At 36.1% G+C, this 18,860-nt stretch overlaps 1 protein-coding gene across 4 annotated transcripts in view; it reads right to left on the bottom strand.

The window, feature by feature from the left end:
- The window catches only part of NLGN4X (neuroligin 4 X-linked), a 197,866-nt gene that overhangs the window by 143,807 nt on the left and 35,199 nt on the right, over positions 1–18,860 (bottom strand). For all 4 annotated transcript variants that reach the window (XM_058186147.1, XM_058186143.1, XM_058186144.1 and 1 more), the window contains exon 2: positions 8,970–9,828. In XM_058186147.1, coding sequence (XP_058042130.1) covers positions 8,970–9,441 — 472 coding nt within the window. In that variant the 5' untranslated portion in view covers positions 9,442–9,828. The remainder of the gene's footprint in view (positions 1–8,969; positions 9,829–18,860) is intronic.

Genomic DNA, 18,860 nt, shown 5'->3' with positions numbered 1-18,860 from the left:
TGTTTTGGTCTGGGTTCTTCTGCAAAGGCTAGCAACAATTCACTTATTTTATCATTATTTATAGTACATAAAGTCCTAGCTTATAATAATATTCTCAAATAACTTAGGGCTAAGTTAGGCCTTCATTAACTGGATTTAGCAGATAAAGCATTGTTTTGATGAGGACAACAAATCAACTCTCTCTCTCTCTCTCTCTCTCTTTCTTTCCTGTGCTTGTTTTTGAGTGCATTTGTTTTAGATCCATTACAAATCTGTTTACTCTTTCCAGGCTGCCCAAGGCCTGCATCTCCTGAGCTACTTCTTGCAGGAGAATACTTCAAGCAATACACCAAGCAGTTTGGATAAATAATGCTGTTACTCATTGTAAAAAAAACCTTTAAGTCCCCTTATAATTAAATGAGGGATGAAAGGATAGATGGATCTAAGCAGTGTCCTGTGCTTAGAGGCAGATTTGAGAGAGAAGGGACAGGATCATATCAACTGTGGATGCATGCTGAGGTGAAATGCTGTAGTATGCTTTCATTGCTAGCAAGGGATGAGAGAAGAGAAACTGGAATCAGTCGCTGCCTAATTTAAGTAAACCCCCCCTAGTCTCTGATAATTTGCTATGGGAGGGTGGTTTCAAATTAACTCCTTAAACATGATTAGGGATGAGCCATTTATAGATTGTTCCTTTTCATTTGGAGGAGAACTAGAATGGGTAATCAAAAGAGGGAACAGCTCAACCTCCTAGATTTCAAATTATTCTCTGGTGAGAAGACTCTGAAAAGCTCTGGAAAGAAGTCATACGGTGAGGCAATGTTCTTCTAGATGCAGAAGAGAGGACGCAATAGTTATACAGTTTCTGAATTGGGTTAAGAAAAAAATGTTGCATGAAACAACTGGTACTGAGTACTTATGTAACAATGAAAGACCATGTAAATATTAGGGACCACAAATAAGATCCTTTATTATGTAATTAATACTTCAAATTTCTATTAAAAAGGAATACTTATTCTCTTGTTTTAAAAATTCTCAGACAATACCAAAAGTATTTAAGAGCTCATCTCTAGCAAGTCATTTCCCCATGCCCAGTGATGGGATTCAGCCAGTTCGCACCACTTTGGGAGAACTGGTTGTTAACTTTCTGAGCAGTTTGGCAAACTGGTTGTTGAAAGAAATCATTAGGGCAGAGAACCGGTTGTTAAATCACTTGAATCCCATCAGTTTGTTTTTTTTGTTTACATTTATACCCCGCCCTTCTCCGAAGACTCAGGGCGGCTTACAATGTATAAGGCAATAGTCTCATTCTATTTGTATATTTTTTTACAAAGTCAACTTATTGCCCCCCCAACAATCTGGGTCCTCATTTTACCTACCTTATAAAGGGTGGAAGGCTGAGTCAACCTTGGGTCGGGCTCGAACCTGCAGTAATTGCAGGCTCTGTGTTCTAATAACAGGCTTCTCTATTGCCTGAGCTATCCCGGCCCCTATCCATGCCCATACAGGAATGTTGGGATTTGCCTTCATCAGCCAGTTCATGCTAAGGATAAAATAATGTCATTAAACATATGAAATGTTTATGAATATTCTGAACAAATTTCTACACATTAGAATTGTAAAGGCCACAATAGAAGCAGGAGGAGGAAGTTACTATGCTATTACGGGAAAGTATTGGTTATGGACCAGATTCCACTGGGGTTTTTCCAGAAGCATAAGAACCAAGTTTAGGACTATTATATTGGAGTTGCAAAAATCTGGATAATTATCAGATGGCAACAATGAAATTTAGTTTTCTGCATAAATCAGTAGTCCTAAACAAACGTCTTTAAATATATTTCAGAAGTAGTAGTAATTAAAGATGTGATCAATGTTTAATTATCTAATTGTGAGATATATATCATTTTTATTTAGAGATTTGGTTTCTGGCAGGTCTGACACTATCTATCTATCTATCTATCTATCTATCTATCTATCTATCTATCATCTATCTATCTATCTATCTATCTATCTATCTAAATTAGATTTTTATCTTGCCTTTGTTACTTTATAAGTGCATACATAGTGCTCCTTCCTCCTCCTATTTTCCTAACAACAACCCTGTGCTTTTGGCTGAGAGAGAGTGACTAGCCCAAATTCACCCAGATTACTTCTAAGTCTAAAGTACGATTAGAATTCACAGTCTCCTGGTTTCTAGGCCAGCACTTGAACCACTACACCAAACTGGATCTTGGTCAGAATTTGAGTTCTGGAACCCATGTTTAGTAGACCTAAACAAATTTCTTTAAATATATTTTAGAAGTAGTAATGAAAAATGTAATAAATGTTTAATAATCTAATTATTTAATAATGAGGTATATCTGATTACTTTATTCATTGGCATGGCAGGGGATTCTGTTGTCAGAAACTTTTTTTTTCAATCCATCTTTGCCCCCTTTATATGGGCTACATTATGTGACCAAATGGGGGGAAAAAACACTTACCCATACTATTCTCTCCATCTTTATTTTGTACAATCACATTACAGAGCTTTTTTCACATTTCTTAGTTTTCACCAGATGTTTTCTTAATTTTCTTAGCACCAGATGAGCAAAGTAAACTCCAAGGAATTATTTGTTACCCTTTCAAATGAAGCGTTTGGGGAAAAAATAGCATATGCACCTCATTGTCATGTTCACAATCAGAATGATTTTGATGTAGCTCTAGCTGTGCTTTTTTTTTAAAAAAAAACTAAACTGTGACTATAAAAAATGCATTCATTTTTTAAATTAATCCTCAGGGGTCTAAGAACCAAAATAATAACTAAGACTCAGTTTGCATACATTTCCAAATTCACCTCCCACATATTGAAAAATTGTGCTACAGAAGTTTATCATTTGAACTGTTTTTTACAGACAGATTCTCCATTATCTAGAAGGGAGGGAATAGCATCCTTTAATGTCACTGAAATCTCAAACTAATATTTTTCTGGAGAAAGACAAGGAGGAGGAGGAGGAAGGAGAAGAAGAAGAAAAGCAAAACAACAAGGGCAATAAGAACAAAAACTGGTGAACTAAAGCCTAGGAAACTGGAGCAATTAACTTTTAAATTCTGGACAGAATTTAGGGTCTGAAACAGGACCATAATTGCTAAGTTCACAAGAACATTGCTGATTCTGCATTGTGCAGCAGAGTGCAGAGTGACCAAGTGCCAGTCTGTTTGTTACTTTGATAGCCAGCAATTACTTCCTCTCATTTCAGAAAGCTATAGGTTCTTTTTTTAAAGGCCTTTCCATCTTCCAGAAAGATGTGAATATTTGACTGACTTCTGAACAACGACCATAAAAGCCATAATATAGAGGCAGTACTATAATAGCAGTAATAGTAGTAATAATTATATGGAAAGTAGTCTACTCAGACTACTACAAGAACTGAGAGAAAGTGAATAGCTCAGGTTCACTAGAACTTACAGTCTCCTGGTTCCTATCCTGAGGCCTTAACCACTGCATTAAACTGACTCTCCATCTAATGCTCCATTCATTAATTCCATTCTGAATTTTAGTTTTTAGATTACAGTATGCTCATACTATGAATAGTAAGAACCATCAATTAATTTCTCTCCTGGTTTGCTTCAACGGTCAAATTGATGGGCTGTATGCTAAAATAAAGCCAGGTCATAATACACACTTGAAAGTAAATCAGGAAGACTGTAATTGCGGAGTCTGTCTGGCAAGAACAAAGAATGCTTATCTACAGGAAATATGCATGTGTAAATCTTGTAACAATTCTGAAATTTCAGTTTATTACAGCCATAGGCCAGAACAAATAAAAAACACTCTGTAAATATACAATTAAAAATTCAAGAATAAAATAATACATTAACAAATAAAATCTATGATAAAAAACAGTTATCTGTTATGTAACTTAAAATTAAAATACTACTGACATCAATTCCTATAATTAAAATACATGATCTCAACCAATAGGGTCACTTCCTAATTTACATGCGTGAAGAGCCGTCAAGTATGTGAGTAAATGTATTTTTCCCATAACTGTTATATATATATATCTCCAAAAAGTTGGCATCAGTTGACATCTATAATTTGGTAACCATTTTTTTTTCTTGTGGACATTACAGTGACACAAAATTTTGCCACTGCACGTGTGGTAGCCGGATTTGAGTCTGGGAGGAGAACGTCTACATAAAAGTTGTCTGTCCTCTCTGGCAATCTCGCTAGTAAGGGAAGAATATTGACCTACATACTCTATATAACTCACAGTACAATAAAACATGTGAGATATCTTTGACTTTTCCTTATTCTGTTATTGGTGTTTTCTTGTACCTACCCTGGAGAAGTGCTGAGGAGAGAATATTAAATCTAGCTCTGAAGAAAGCTATTCTTTGTTTTGGGAAGATCAGAACATTCAGCTATCCTGCTGATTCCTATATGGCCTGTTTGATTTTGTCCCTACTGTGGAGAGGCAACCTGCTTAATTCTTCTTGAAACTCCATGTCCTTCATTCTATCAATTATCACTTGCTTTGCTTTGTCAAAGCCTAGGGACATTAAGAATATAGGTGAGAGCCCGTAAGAGCCCAGCATGTGATCTATCGCCTGTTTCCTGGGGGAGGGGAAGTTGTCTATCAGCACTAGCGGGGACAGTCCCTCTGGAAAGAAGTGAATCTTTAGCCAATAGATGATCATCATCTTCCAGGCACTTACCTGAATTTGGAACATACCGGTCTCAATTCTTAAATGGGCATTTGGAGTTCCTTTGGGTGCAGCTAAGATGGCTTGCAGGAATTTGGTTTGTATAGTTTCTAGCAAGTTTTACTTTGCAAGGATTCCTGACTGTGCCTCATAAAAAATCTGTGCCAGTGTTTTGGCCTCAAAAAGTTTTAAGGCAGCAGGTACTAATTGATCTCCACCCATATAAAAGAAGCGTTTAATTGCATTTGAGGACCTATTGGCTGCTTGCAATGTCTGCTCCAGGTGTGCCTTCTATGTCCCTTGTGAGTGGAAGACCACCCCCAGATATCTAAATGTCATAACCTGTTCCAATCTGTGTCCTTCAATTTTCCAAGAGTATTGTCTGGGTCTTTTCGCAAAAACTAAAATTTTTGATTTATCAAAGTTAAGGACCAACTTATTCTGTCTACAGAAGCCAAGTGTTGCCCTAATTGCTCTCTTCAATCCTATGGGAGTTTGTGAAATAATAGCAGCATTGTCGGCATACAGGAGAATCGGGATTTTGCGTTTTTTACTTGTAACAATTCTGGGTAGTTAGAAAACTGTTAAAAGTAACAACAGTTAGACAACTTGCAGGCCTCATCAAAAATTAAGAATACAGATGCCCTGCAGCCAATTAAATGTGTATTAGATAACTCCTAAAGCATTCATTAGCCAATGCTTAGGAATAGCTAGAGACTAAGAGAACAAATTGTAGAATTATTACTAAAATGTTTATTAGATGATATTTCTTATTATCTTGCCTTCTCCCGCCTTCTCTTTTAGTGAAAACATATAAAGATTTATTAATTCTTTGTTCTTGTTCTTGGCTTTTTGGCCAGGAGCCCTTTTCCTTGGAGCACTCCAATAAAAAGCAATCAGAAAATGTGCATCTCGTGTTTGGCGTCCATCATTGGCTTCGGCACCAGGCTCATACCGAATTGGGGACAACAAAATGACTCTTGCCAGAGAAGAGAATACCAGAAACTAAAAAAAAACTAAGTCCCAAGTTGCCTGAGGTGAAAGTAATAAAAGCAAAATTTATTCCCAAACTAAGGAAAATATCTGCGCTACCATATAATACAGATCACAGTATAAACAAACTCCGGCAATTCACCAAAATGAGAAAACTGTAAAATGTTCTAGGACAGTGAAAAATAAAACTATTCTAGAACTCCCAAAATGGAGACAATTCAAAATGTAGTTTAAAAATATGAAAATGTCTTTACTTGTATACAAATCTTCATTCCCAGAAAAAACAATCAATATTCACCTGAATTTCAATACTGTATAGATTTTAAAATGCTAACTATAAAAAGGTATGAGTTCATCAGATGCAAATCCTGAGACCAAAAGAATGTCATGATATTCATTAATATCATATTGGACCTCAACTACTGTTTTAAAATGTCTAGACTTGTATAACTTTGTCTTTGCAGTAACTTTCATCTATAAGAAGTATAGTCTTGTCCAGTTGAATCCTGCTGATACCATCAACCACCATTGTTGACAAAATGAGTTTATTACATCATATCCTTGACTGTTCTTATAATTGGCAAGTCCAACAGTATCTTTTTCCCTTCTCCATTAGGAATTTTCTCACTTTTCTATTCTCTATAAATGCACATTTTCTTTTATATAATTTCATGTATAACAATTGGCAAGATCAAAGGAACTCTGCTGAACTATTAACTGAGGCATCTTGGTTCAATCAACTTAGTCCTGTCTCACCATCAATAACTGACATTTCCCCAATCTTGACAATCCCTTCTTGAAGGTGTGTTTCTTGATATATTATAAGAACAACTTCAATTGCATAATTATCCAGTGTTTTCCATATGAGAAAAAAAGACAGGAAGACTGACCAAGAAAAATGCTGTCCTGTCCTCACCAGTATTGATGATAGACCAAGTAAATTCCTAGAAAACAACTATCCAAAAAAAAAAAAAACCCTTAGAAAACAAATTTCAAATATCTCCCTCCCTCTTAGTATTTTTGTGCAACTCCAATACATGCATAGCAAAATAAAAACAATTAAGATCTTTCAGTTTTCAGGCAGCAAATTCAATGGGCATTTGTAAACTAATGGTTTAGAAAGCTTTCCAAGCTTCTGAACCACCTGAGGCAATTACCCTCAGTGATATAGCATCCACACAGCATCACCCAATCATCACTTAAATGGTATAAGCCTTATATATTATTATTTTGGTGCAGTAATGTTAACTCTCCAAAAATATATAAGTGAAATTTTTTGCAATGCTCTCCTTTTCTATAAAATAAGTATCAGAGACAAAATTGAATTGAATTGATTACTTTATTTGGCCAAATGTGATTATGCACATAAGGATTTTGTCTCCAGTTCTCATGGAAGTAGAATGCCATGAAAGTAGGCTCTAGCACAAAAATTCTGGCAATTACAGTACATTCCATAAATTTATGCCAGAGATCATAAATTTCCAAAAATTAGATGAATTTGATATCAACCCACTTCAAGTTAGAGACAAAATAAATTCTTTCTATAATCTTTTCTTCCTCTGGATTATTTTTAATTATCTATAAATTACCTGAGTCCCTTAATCTTGGTATCAAAATGATCGTGAAAATACAAGATTCCCCTAGATTAAATTAAACAAACAGTATTTTTAGTCTGAACTTCTTGAACAGCTTGAATGCACGCAGGTTTTATTTGCTTTGTGCATATGTATGAAATAGGAGATACACCTTCGGCTTATTTTTCTTGCATGAAATGCAGTCAATTGAAAAAAGGCTATTTATTGAAACCCTTCATGTTTAAGAACAAGCTGGTAAAATTGCCTCTGTTTACTTGTACAAAATAAAAAAGGAAATTGGAGACTGATTGAAAGTGTTTTATTTTCTTTTATATAATGTCACAACTGAACTCTTCCTTCCTTTATTTATGCAGCACCACAGCTCTCCATTAAAATCATGCCAGTTTGCTCTTCTTTTCGATTGCTGTGAAATGACTGGTCATACTTTTCCATAATCCATCTTGAATCCATCTTGGCTAATAGGTTCTTTATTTCATCAAACATCATTTAGCAATGACCATGGAAAGATTGAACCACTAACTCCTTCAGATGAGACGGAGAAAAAGAAATGGATGCATTGTAATATGCTAATAGGAATGGGGATGGAAAAGGTGCTAAGACTTCATAGCTTAAGTGGGTTGTTTTTTTTTTACATTATTGGTAGGAGTATAGCAGCAGTAGTAATACCTTTTTTAAAGGTATGAAGCAAGAATTAATTATATCAGCACATATCAAAGCAAAAAAGCAAAGCAAAACAAAACCAGAATAGTGATATTCAGAGGTCTCAGGTGCTTTGCTATCTTAAATAAACAATTTATGCTAGCTACATTATGCTAGGTGATAAATCTATTGTTATGAACAAAAGTGAACTGAAATGAACCATTTTAAATATTTTACTAATGCACATCTATAGGATAATTTTATATTATTCTATATAATAGAGCCAAAAAGCTATTTGCTATGTAAATCACTATCTTTGGGTAAGGAATAAAGATAAAAGCGAAGGCTATTGGTAAGAATGTTAATGAGGGATTATTTAAAATTATAATCATAAGAAAAAACATAAATATTTGTAATAGAAATAATTCATAGAAAAATAATTAGGGAAGGATATTTATTTGAAACAATTAATGATAAATCCTGGCTATTTTGTTATAGTTATTGATTGGGTTATTTGCAATTGTCTGAATTAAGAATTTATATATATACACAGTGAGAACTACTAAAATTCTGACAGCTTAAAAATCAAAATATTGTTATGCTATATAGATGTATTATTTATTCTAAAGTAATAAAAAGTCAGGCACTTCTAAAAAGTCAATAATCATTCAAAAGTTTTCTATTAAAATAAGCTATAAACATTTTTGTTCATTTTAAGGCTTACATAATATATTACTATAGATTCTTAAAATATTACAATTTCTTTATTTTTTTCTTTAAATAGCCACAGAACTATATATTTTTTTTAATTATTTAGTTTGACTTTTCCTCTATGAACAATCAGAGATTGGCATAGTGCACTCTTTGAAAGGAAAATTGGACTGTCATCATAAATGCATGTAGCAAATGTGAACAAGTAATACAGGCTATTCTTATAATGTTTTAAATCTAATATGAACCAATAACTTTTTTATAGTTCATCACACAGGTCACTGAAGAATTCCTACAATGTATGCTTCAATAAATTGTGCAAATTGGCCAACTGGCCAGTTCATGGTTAGTGAATGTACTTACCATCCTCAGTTGGTACGTAGATGTTCAGATAAAGGCAGTCTTCATTTTGATCTTGCACATAGGTCATTACAGTATCCAAGTTGGCAGTAAACCAAACTGGTAGCATATCATTAAGCAGTGATCTCTCATCCAGATACTGTGGGCAAACAGCAGCAAATTGAGTGGCATTCCGTATACCAGTCCACGAAGAAGGAGGTTCTGGGGGTTGGAAACGTCTCTCTCCAGTTGGAGGAGAAGCATAAGGGACTCCCAAATACTGTTCCACAGGACCAAGGATTTCATTGGGCAAGGGTGTTCTTACACCACGGATTTTGCCATAATTTGTAGTTACAATTGGGTATTGTGCTTGTCCCTCAATAAGTGTAAAACGTATTGCTAGGGCAGTTATCCAAAGAAGGAAATTAGAATTCAGCATGACACAAATAGGAGTAAAAATCAAAGACAGCCATAAGAGTCCCACTGGCTTTGACATGGTTTCACATCAGCATTAGCAGATCCTGAGGATGTTCACAGCCAGGCAGAAAAACAAAATTTGCAGAAAAAGACAGAAACAACAGTGAAAATTAGAAAAGTGTATGAGGTGTATGAGGAAAAGAATAATTTACCAGGAAGGAAAATGTAAAGTATTCTTGGTCAAGCAGGGAAAACCCAATTTGAATGTGGTAGGTATCTCAGCGGATGAAACATAGACAGTTCCCAGGAACACAAAGAGCAATGGACTTCTTCTGGCTGCAGCCCATCCCTTGATTCTTGTATTTAATGCTGATGTCACTTATCCAAGAAGATAAGATACTTAGAGCCTACTATGCAAATCCATTTGAGGGACCCATCTGAGTTAATTCCATCATGATGGAGAACCCTGCCAGGGAAGAAAAAGGGAAAAACAAAGAATTATATTTTACTAATAATAGTTCTTTTAAAAAAATACAGTTGTATTATTTTGCCACAATTTTATTCCTTCTATCAGTTACTGTAAAATAAGCATCAGGATGCAAGAACAGCTCATTCATGAATCATATTGAAATAATCTATTTTTCTCCAGTAGGTCACTAGCAGCCATGCTTTAATAATCATACTAAACATAAGCTACTATGTCCGTTGGAGAACAAGTGCCATGTATAAAACCAAAATCTAATAATGAAACCCAACGTCATTACCAATTCATTTAAACTTAAAGAAAAATTGGAAGAAAATTCAACAAAGCCAAATTTATATAATTAATCTGAGGCATTTTTAATTTGCAGTGAACCTGTAAGGTAGGGTGTTTACTCTTTTGTAGTTGAAGGAGTATATGAATACAAACTATACTCCTTGAGCATTTAGAAAAAATCCTGAACGTCTTTAGGTTAAAGATTATGCATAAGCATGTCTTTGTCAGGGTTCCAGAAAAACCTCTTCTGCATAAAAAAAACTCAGAAGCCATTGTCTTTCAGAGTTCTTTACTAGCATGAGGAAACTGGCACACGATGAGTGAAATTCCAAAACTGAACTTCCGGATTCTTTTCCCAGTTATACAAACCCCAAGAGTCCCACCCCCCTGACCCCTTTGCTGGTCACATGGTCCCACGTTCTCCCAGTTCATTCGAATATCTTCTCGCCACTCTTCCTGCAGATGTGAACACCATCCAACCTTGACCACTTGAAGAATGTTACCATACCCCTCAGCCCCCCTTCCTCCCCTCAGGGGAAAAATGTGGCAGCGTCTGGAACCCTAAAGTCTAGTATGGTTTCCAGGCCTGACAGTCTTCTCATAAGCAGCAAAATGAGTTCAAAATATTTTTCTATATTTAAATATTTAAACTGACTGTATTTATCTTTTATTCTGGAAAATCAAACACATAGTTGAACAGGTTTCAGAAATATTGGGTGCGAGTCTTGTTTACTTGAAAACATATCAGGAAGGAGATTTTCCCTTTTTATGAAATGCATTATTTAATGTTTAACAGGAACACAGAAACTCTCTTATATCAGCTGTATACAGATGGTCCTTGACTTACAATAGTTCATTTAGTGACTGCTCAAAGTTACAATGGCAGTGAAAATGTGACCTATAACTGTTTTTCACATTTATGACTGTTGCAGCATCTCCATGGTCATGTGATCAAAATTCAGATGCTTGGCAGCTGACTCATATTTATAATGGTTGCAGAGTCCCAGGATCATGTTATCATCTTTTGTAATCTTCTGTCAAGCAAAGTTAAAGGGGAAAGCCAGATTCACTTAACAACTATGTTACTAACTTAACAACTGCAGTGATCCACTTAACAACTGTGGCAAGAAAGGTTGTAAAATGGGGCAAAGCTCAGTTAACAAATGTCTCACTTAGCAACAGAAATGTTGGGCTCAATTGCAGTCAAAAGTCAAGAACTACTTATATTTCAGTATGCTAATCAAGCTCTGGACAAATATGTAGTCCAGTAACTTAGACTCCTGTTTTGTACCATATAGCATGGATGGGAGTTGCAATGCAAAACATCTCAAAAACTGTCTGTATCAGTCATGGACTCTATGAATCCTAAAGAAATGAGCCACAGTCCATGAAAGCTTATGATTTTAAATAAAATATTCTATTCAGATAAATGAGGAGGAGTCTGGTGCTTTCAGACTCCTCCTCATTTTACACCATTCTAGACTAATGCAACAGCTCTCCTCCTACAAAATCTATAAAAATCTAGCTTGTCCTGAATAACTTATTTCCAAAATTCAGGTAAAGAAACTTTGCAGCCCAGTGCAACAGTTCAAGGATTAATCTGAACATTTTTGTATACTTAACATCCTCTCTGCCAATGGTTGTTCTATTACTTCTGGCCATCTCTATCACTTTTATTGGTCCAATGCACATTTTTATATATTGCCCATCCCTCAGCCTGGTATATCTAAAAGTAATTTAAGCCTAATCTTTGCCTTTAAGCAAAATACTGATCTTTTTAATTATATTATATTTGCAGTAAGAATAAGAAGTGTCAATCGTCAAGTAATTTTCTACATCAGGACCTTAACATACAGCAAATGAAATTTCCAGAGGATCTTGAGGAAATAAACACTAAATGTTATCAGGCTAGGTATTTCTAGTTTTTCCTGAGGGTATAGTCTATTTTTAACATGGCTCTTTATATTCACCATTAGCTAGTTTTGTCACAATATCAAGTAGTTTCCACATAATCCTATTCGTAGCAAGTAAGCAGAAACAAATTTGTCTTTTTATTAATGTTAGATAGGGAAAGAACAAACAAAAATTACATGTGAATTTTTATTCATAAAAATATTATTCTTCCTTGCAAACAAAATAAAAATAGACTCATTTATACCAAGCCACAGTCCCCCTTCTCCTTGCCATTAACCATATTTAAGAGTAGAACTATCAGGACTGTGCAAGCTTCAAAAAATGACTCAGAAGTGAGTAAACCCAATACATATTTAATGTGGTTTAATAGCAACTGTAGTTTTTTGTCAGCTTCACATGGAAACCTGAAAAAAGGTGTCTGAGAGAAGTTACATATATAATCATGTGAGGACCAAATCATTTCTTTCAAACTATTTTCAAAATATGAAAGGCACCACTAATTAATAAGTGGTAATTTATTTCTGCAGAATATATTTTGACATCTGTAAGATGTCTTCTGGCATCTTTGGAGGACTTTCCAAAGATGAAAGAAGTGGAGCAATCTACTTAATATTGCTTTTAGTTCCACCTACTACTACTGTGTCATTCTTAACAACAGATAATACTCCAGCTACTCCCTAGGAAAGAATGACCCTTGACTCCATAAGTGTTAGAGAAAAGGTACTTTTACTAGAAATGCCAAGTGTAGCATGAATGAAGCAAGCTCTGAGGAAAAACCATGTGAAAATTGTATATTGAAAGCAATCCCCTCCCCCCGTGAGAGCAGTCCAATCAGGTCTCATTCTGATGTTTTGGGAACTCAGTGCCTCAGGCACGAGTATAAATTTCTTTCCCAGGCCTGGCATTCTTGAAACTTGGCAGATGGCTCAGTTTGGCACTTCTGGCTCCTGTTAGTGGGCATACTCCCCAATTTCCCATAACATTCTTTCACACCTCCAGATGTTCCCCCTCCCAGTTGTCCCCTTCTCCCTGGTTATGGCAGTTGCACAATGGTGCAGTCAGTCGACCAGTGTGGTGGAAGCGCACCGGGCCGTTTCTCACTAAAAAGGTTGTTTAGGCCCCAATATTCCCTGGGAATTTTTGGGTACCTCCTTGGTTGATTTTGGACCACTGGTTGAGAATGGCACCAGCCATGGGCATTTTGGCTTCGGGACTAGCGGGGGTTGCTATCTCAATCTCTTTAGATAGCACGTATTACTGGTGGAAAGTGCAGCGGGAGAGCTGTGAGATGAAGGTGTTGCATACATCATCATTGAGCCTATCTTGGAAGCATTCTGTTAGGATGTCCTCTGGCCAATTGGTCAGCTGGCAAACCAGCTTGCGAAACTCTTGGTTGTACACTGCCAATCCCTTGTGGCTGATTGATGTTTTGATGCAGGTTCAGGCCTTGCATTGGGTGAGTGGGTCTTTAATCTGCTTGCGCGAGTTCATTATGAATCAGTCAAAGCTTCAGAGCTCTGTGCATCATCATTGTGGAGAGATACCATCCACTCTGCAGCGGTGCCTTCCACGATCATGTACGAGGCCTGCGCTGCTTTGGTGGCCATGTCTGCTCTGTATTCCTGCATATAATTCCACACCTGGGTGAGGAAAAATCTCAGTTGTTTATGTTCTCCTGCATACTTCAAGCCCAGGGCGGCAAGTCTTATCATCTCTCATCTGGGAAGACAGCGCCCCTCACGGAAGGGGCTCCACTGCCTGAACAGCTGGTGACCCAACTGCCTGAGCCAGGCTAGGTGAGACTGCTGGTCCCCCCATTATGGCCACCTGTGCTACGATGCCATCTCCTGCCAGCCCTGGTGGAAGACAAGAATCTGCTAGATGGGCAAAGAGTTCTTTGGTCTGCCAGTTCCCAAAGGCATCTCTCAACACCAGGTCTTTTTTTTTATCCAGTTCCCTTGGGAGCTCGTCTTTGCATCTCCTGGCTCCATGGCTTCCCCAGGTATACGTTACACTGAAGTTTTTTTTTCTTCCATATCTTCTTCCTTCACCCTCAGTGTGAGCAACCACCAGGGCTTCGGGGTCTCCTCACAGATGCTCATGTTCCCCAACCATTCAAGCTCCTCTTTGAGGTGATGCAGTTTGGCAGAGGGACGTCCACAAGCTCCAACCTCCTCCAGGCCACTTTTGTAGCTTGTCTTTTTTTACTCAGTCCCCTCAGTAGACATTAGTCTCCTGTTTGACTGCTACAGCAGAGCTTCCCTGTTGTGAGACTGGCCCCAGCTACTCACTAAGAAAGAATGACCCATGACTCCATAGGTGTTAGAGAAAAGGTACTTTGACTAGAGATGTTGAGTGCAGCATGGATGAGGCAAGCTCTGAGGAAAAACTGCATGAAAATCATATATTGAAAGCAATCCCCAATGTCCAAAATCCATCCTCCGGTGACAGTAATCTGATCTGGTCTCATTCCAATGTTTTGGGAACTCAGTGCCTCAGGCACCAGCGTAAATTCCTTTCTCAGGACTGATGTCCTTGAAGCTCAGCAGATGGCTCACTTTGGCATCTATTGTTCCTATTATATCCATACTCCCCAATTTCCCATTGCATTCTTTCATATCTCCAGCATGCTTCCCTTACCAGTTGTCCCACCCCCTGGTGATGGCAATTGCTTGCAAGCTTCAAATGCACTGGCACTGACAGCTTCTACGTACCAAGGACCATAGGTAGGCATGGAATTTTACAAGTATATCAGACAGATGAAAAAGAAAAGCATTGGAAGAATATCTGAAGAATAACGAAGATGCACTGAAGCTAGTATATCATGAATACTTATTAAATACAAGAAAGAACAAGCTGGCCTACAAGGAACAGCAAATAAATAATAGAAAAGAGACATGGCAGGGCAAAGTATTACATGACCAATGCATTAAAAAAAATAGGCAAAGTAGATAACAAGACATGGCAATGGCTAAGAGCAGGAAAGTTGAAAAAAGAGACAAAGGAGCTAATTCTGCCAGCACAAGACCAACCCTTAACAATAAATGCATGCAAAGCCAGAATTGAGAAGGCAGCAACAGACAACAAATTCCACTTCTGTAAAGAAGCTAAAGAGACAGTGGACCATACCTAGTTAGCTGATACAAAAAGTAACATAGACTGATTACCAACAACAGTGTGATAAAGTAGCAACAATGGAACACAGGAAAATGTAGAAGAAATACCATTTACCTGCAAGCAAGAACTAGTGGGACCACAAAACAGACAGAAAATGAAGAATTAAGTGTTCTGGGACTTTAGAATTCAAACAGATAGGCACTTGCCTCAGCTATTGTTTCGTTGTAATCTAGAATCTCAACAATTCTAGGCGCCAGCAAAACTTATGAAGGCAGAAAACATATTCTTTTTTCTAACACCAAAAAGCTTTTGACTATGTTAACTAAGATGATGAATTGCATTCAAAGTGCTTTATCCAATGTGGCTTTCACAACTAGGTAAGTGTTAATCCCATGGAAAAGTAATACTTTCAATAAGACAGTGGTTTTGAAGCATTCCTTCACATTTCCCTTCAGTAGTTTATTTTACAAGGGAAAAGGAGAAGAAAATAATGGTTTGCTGTTTTTGTTGTTATTTATTTAGATGGCCTGCAATGGCTGGCAATATTTTAAATGTGACTCAGACAGACTTTTATAATTCTTCCTGGAAATGCCTAAAAACCCTGGCACATGTGAAATAAGTAATTTGCCACTGAACTATCACTCTTTTTGTGATATGATCATTCAGCTGAAGCTTCTAAAAAGATGCTCCAGGATTCAGATTTATTGCCATCAGTTGACTTTGAGGACAAGGTCTCTAAGTCATCTCCAACAATCTGTGAATATATCAAGCTTTTTTAACTGTATTGTGATATTTATTTACTTTACATTATGGTAACAAACCATACTAAAACTACTTCAAAATGTTTTACAGTCGGGCTGTAAAATTTGAAATGAAAACAACACTGATTTTGTGTTCTAAGTAATTTTGCAGACAATAATTTTCTGATTGGCATATGGAGAAGAAAGGATGCTCTGGAATAATATGAGACAATAATCTTGGGAGACAGGAAGAATAGCTGAAGACTGAACAACCATTATAAAAAAAAAAAATCTCAGCCCACAGAAGGAAAAGAGGCATGAGAAGCCTCTTAGAGAGGGACTCTCCATAGTTTTATGGAAAGTAAAAATAATGGAAGGGAGAAATGCTTTCAGACTTGCAACTTTCTGTTACTGTAACCTTAACAGCATGTACAGTGTTAGTACTCATGACTTGTGTGTCTTTTCATGACTATCTTGAAGAACTGACATGGATAAACATGTACAGTATCTTCTACACCTGCCTCAACTGTTCATATTTTATGAAAGGCCACAAAACCTGTGCCATTGCCAATGCTTTTTTTGTGTGCTGATAACAAACCTATGAAGAAAATAATCATAGGTGATTATTATTATTTTTGAAAAAGATTTTTTATTTTTTATAAACATAAAAATAATAATAAAAAATCATTATGAACAGATTATCAATCAGGTACATCCTTAAACATATTTCAAATTTCACACACCCCCATTCTGGTCTAATACAATATATTTTCTTCTCCTTTTTAAAAATTAATTTGCACATATCTAATAAAAAAAAATTATATTCCATCCCATTCTGAAAAATATTTAAATGAAGTCTAGCTCCCATATTTAATTCCCCAAAACATCATTAAAAAATCTTCTGTTAACTTCTTGAATTTCATAAATCTGAACATATTTCTGTATTACTTAATCAGAGGTCAGACCATTTAACAGCTCTTTCTTAAAACTGCCCAGCAATCACATAGACAATTTCCATCTTACTTAGGAATAGTCCTGAACTCACAAAAACTATTCCCTCTTATCATCTTCCTCTGCCTCTAAATAACATATATTTTAAAAAATTTCCATCTAATCAATTCTCAATAAAAAAACAAAAAATTAAAAATTAAAAAGGGTATTTGCTGCTTATTTCCCTCAATAATTCCTTCATTGTATCCAATTATTTCCTTGGGAGTTTTTATCACTAATCATTTTTGTTACCTTACATATTTTTAAAAGCAAAAAAAAAAACTTTTTCCTCTACATAATAACACTCATTTTCCTCTCATCCCAATTTATTCTGCAATCTTTCCCTCCATTCCCCAATACATCATTAATAATTATTCTATAATTGTCACTTGTATTCTTATGTAAATGTTAAAATTCTCTACTTAATTCCTTAATGTAAATCTGAGAACAGACATTTAAGATCCTTTCTTAAAAATGACATGCAATCACACCAACATAACCATCTTCGTGGGAATAGTCCACTATTCCATTCTTACATTCTTCCTCTGACTCTAGAAATCATTCTTTAATATAATTACAAATCACGAATAACAAGTTAAACATTTTAAATCACAATTAAGTTTCTTCTTGTTTTAAATGTTTTCTTTTGTTCCATATTTGTCACTTATATTCTTGCTTAGATAACAAAATTTTCTCTTAATTCTATAATCCAAATGCAGCCATCCAGGATCCTTTCTTAAAACTGTTGTGTAACCACACCAATATCCATCTTCATGGGAATAGTCATAAAACGAAAGCTATTCGACTCTTAGATTCTTTCTCTGCCTCTAGATGTCACTCTTTGATACAATTGCAATCCACAAGTAACAAGTAGCCATTTTAGGTGACACTTAGATTTCTTCTTATTCTTAGATGTTTTAGATCGTGAAGGTCAATTTTCCAACATCTTTTCTTGAATGCATCTTAAAATCACATTGTAGGTATCTTAAACTCGGAGAAACAATTTATTTCTTTCATTTTTCCTCTGTCTTTAAGTATCTTCTTTTAAATTACAATCTCAGTTGACACAGTATCTATTTTATTTCTATAGTGGTAAACCACACCTTCCCTTTGTCTCAGCTCGTTTGTCTTTATTCACAATCTTATCCCCTTTTAATAATTTCTTTAAATTTCTTCTAGTCCCAAATTAGAGGATAGATGGATTTGAGATATTCCATTAAGATCAGTACAGTATTCCCTTTAACTCTTTTTTCTTGTTTCTTTTATATCCTAAATAGTCCATCGAGACTTTCAGGGATCTCAAAACAATTGCTTAATTAAAAAGTATTTACTTTCTTATTTAATTAGGGCTCTTCCATTCCAAGCCCTCACTTTCCAGAATTTGTGTATTTTTTAAATTGATTCCTTCCACTTTCACTTTCCAGTATGTTTAGCCGCTGGTTTAAAGTTTTTTTCAAAGTTTGTGCCAAATTTAAAATAAGGCTTCTTTGTGAGTTGGTGATAACTCACCTGACTTCAATAATCTGTTTCTTTTGTGCTTTGTCCTTCTGCCCAATCTTGTGGCCGCCGTGGCTTTGTTGCAGCTGATGGCGGCTGCATTCCTCCCCACTTGGTCAGGGGAAAGGAATCCGAAGCTGCAAGGAGTTTGCAGTCTCCCATTCACTCCGGTGGCTCCCCCATTCTTCGCTGCCCCTTGGAGGCAGCTATGGCCCAAACAAGGAGATGGACAGACCCCATAGCAGGAGGGATTTTGATGAACACCCCGGAGATACTGGGATGTGCAACCATCTTGCCCGCAACATTGACCATGCTTCCATCAGAGGTGATTATTGATCAGAGAAACAATCAGAGTTTGTCTCAACTTGTACTCAACATTTTAATTATCATGTACAAATTTCAGGAACACTGTTGAACTCTTGATCCAATAATTAAAAGTAGTTTATCAGCAACACTAAGGTAGAATAAAAATTACATTGGGGA

Source organism: Ahaetulla prasina, chromosome 5 (genome assembly GCF_028640845.1).
Source record: "Ahaetulla prasina isolate Xishuangbanna chromosome 5, ASM2864084v1, whole genome shotgun sequence".
NCBI classification, from domain to species: Eukaryota; Metazoa; Chordata; class Lepidosauria; order Squamata; family Colubridae; genus Ahaetulla; species Ahaetulla prasina.
The sequence above is the reverse complement of the archived record's forward strand: the minus strand, read 5'-3'. Positions and strand labels throughout refer to the sequence as shown.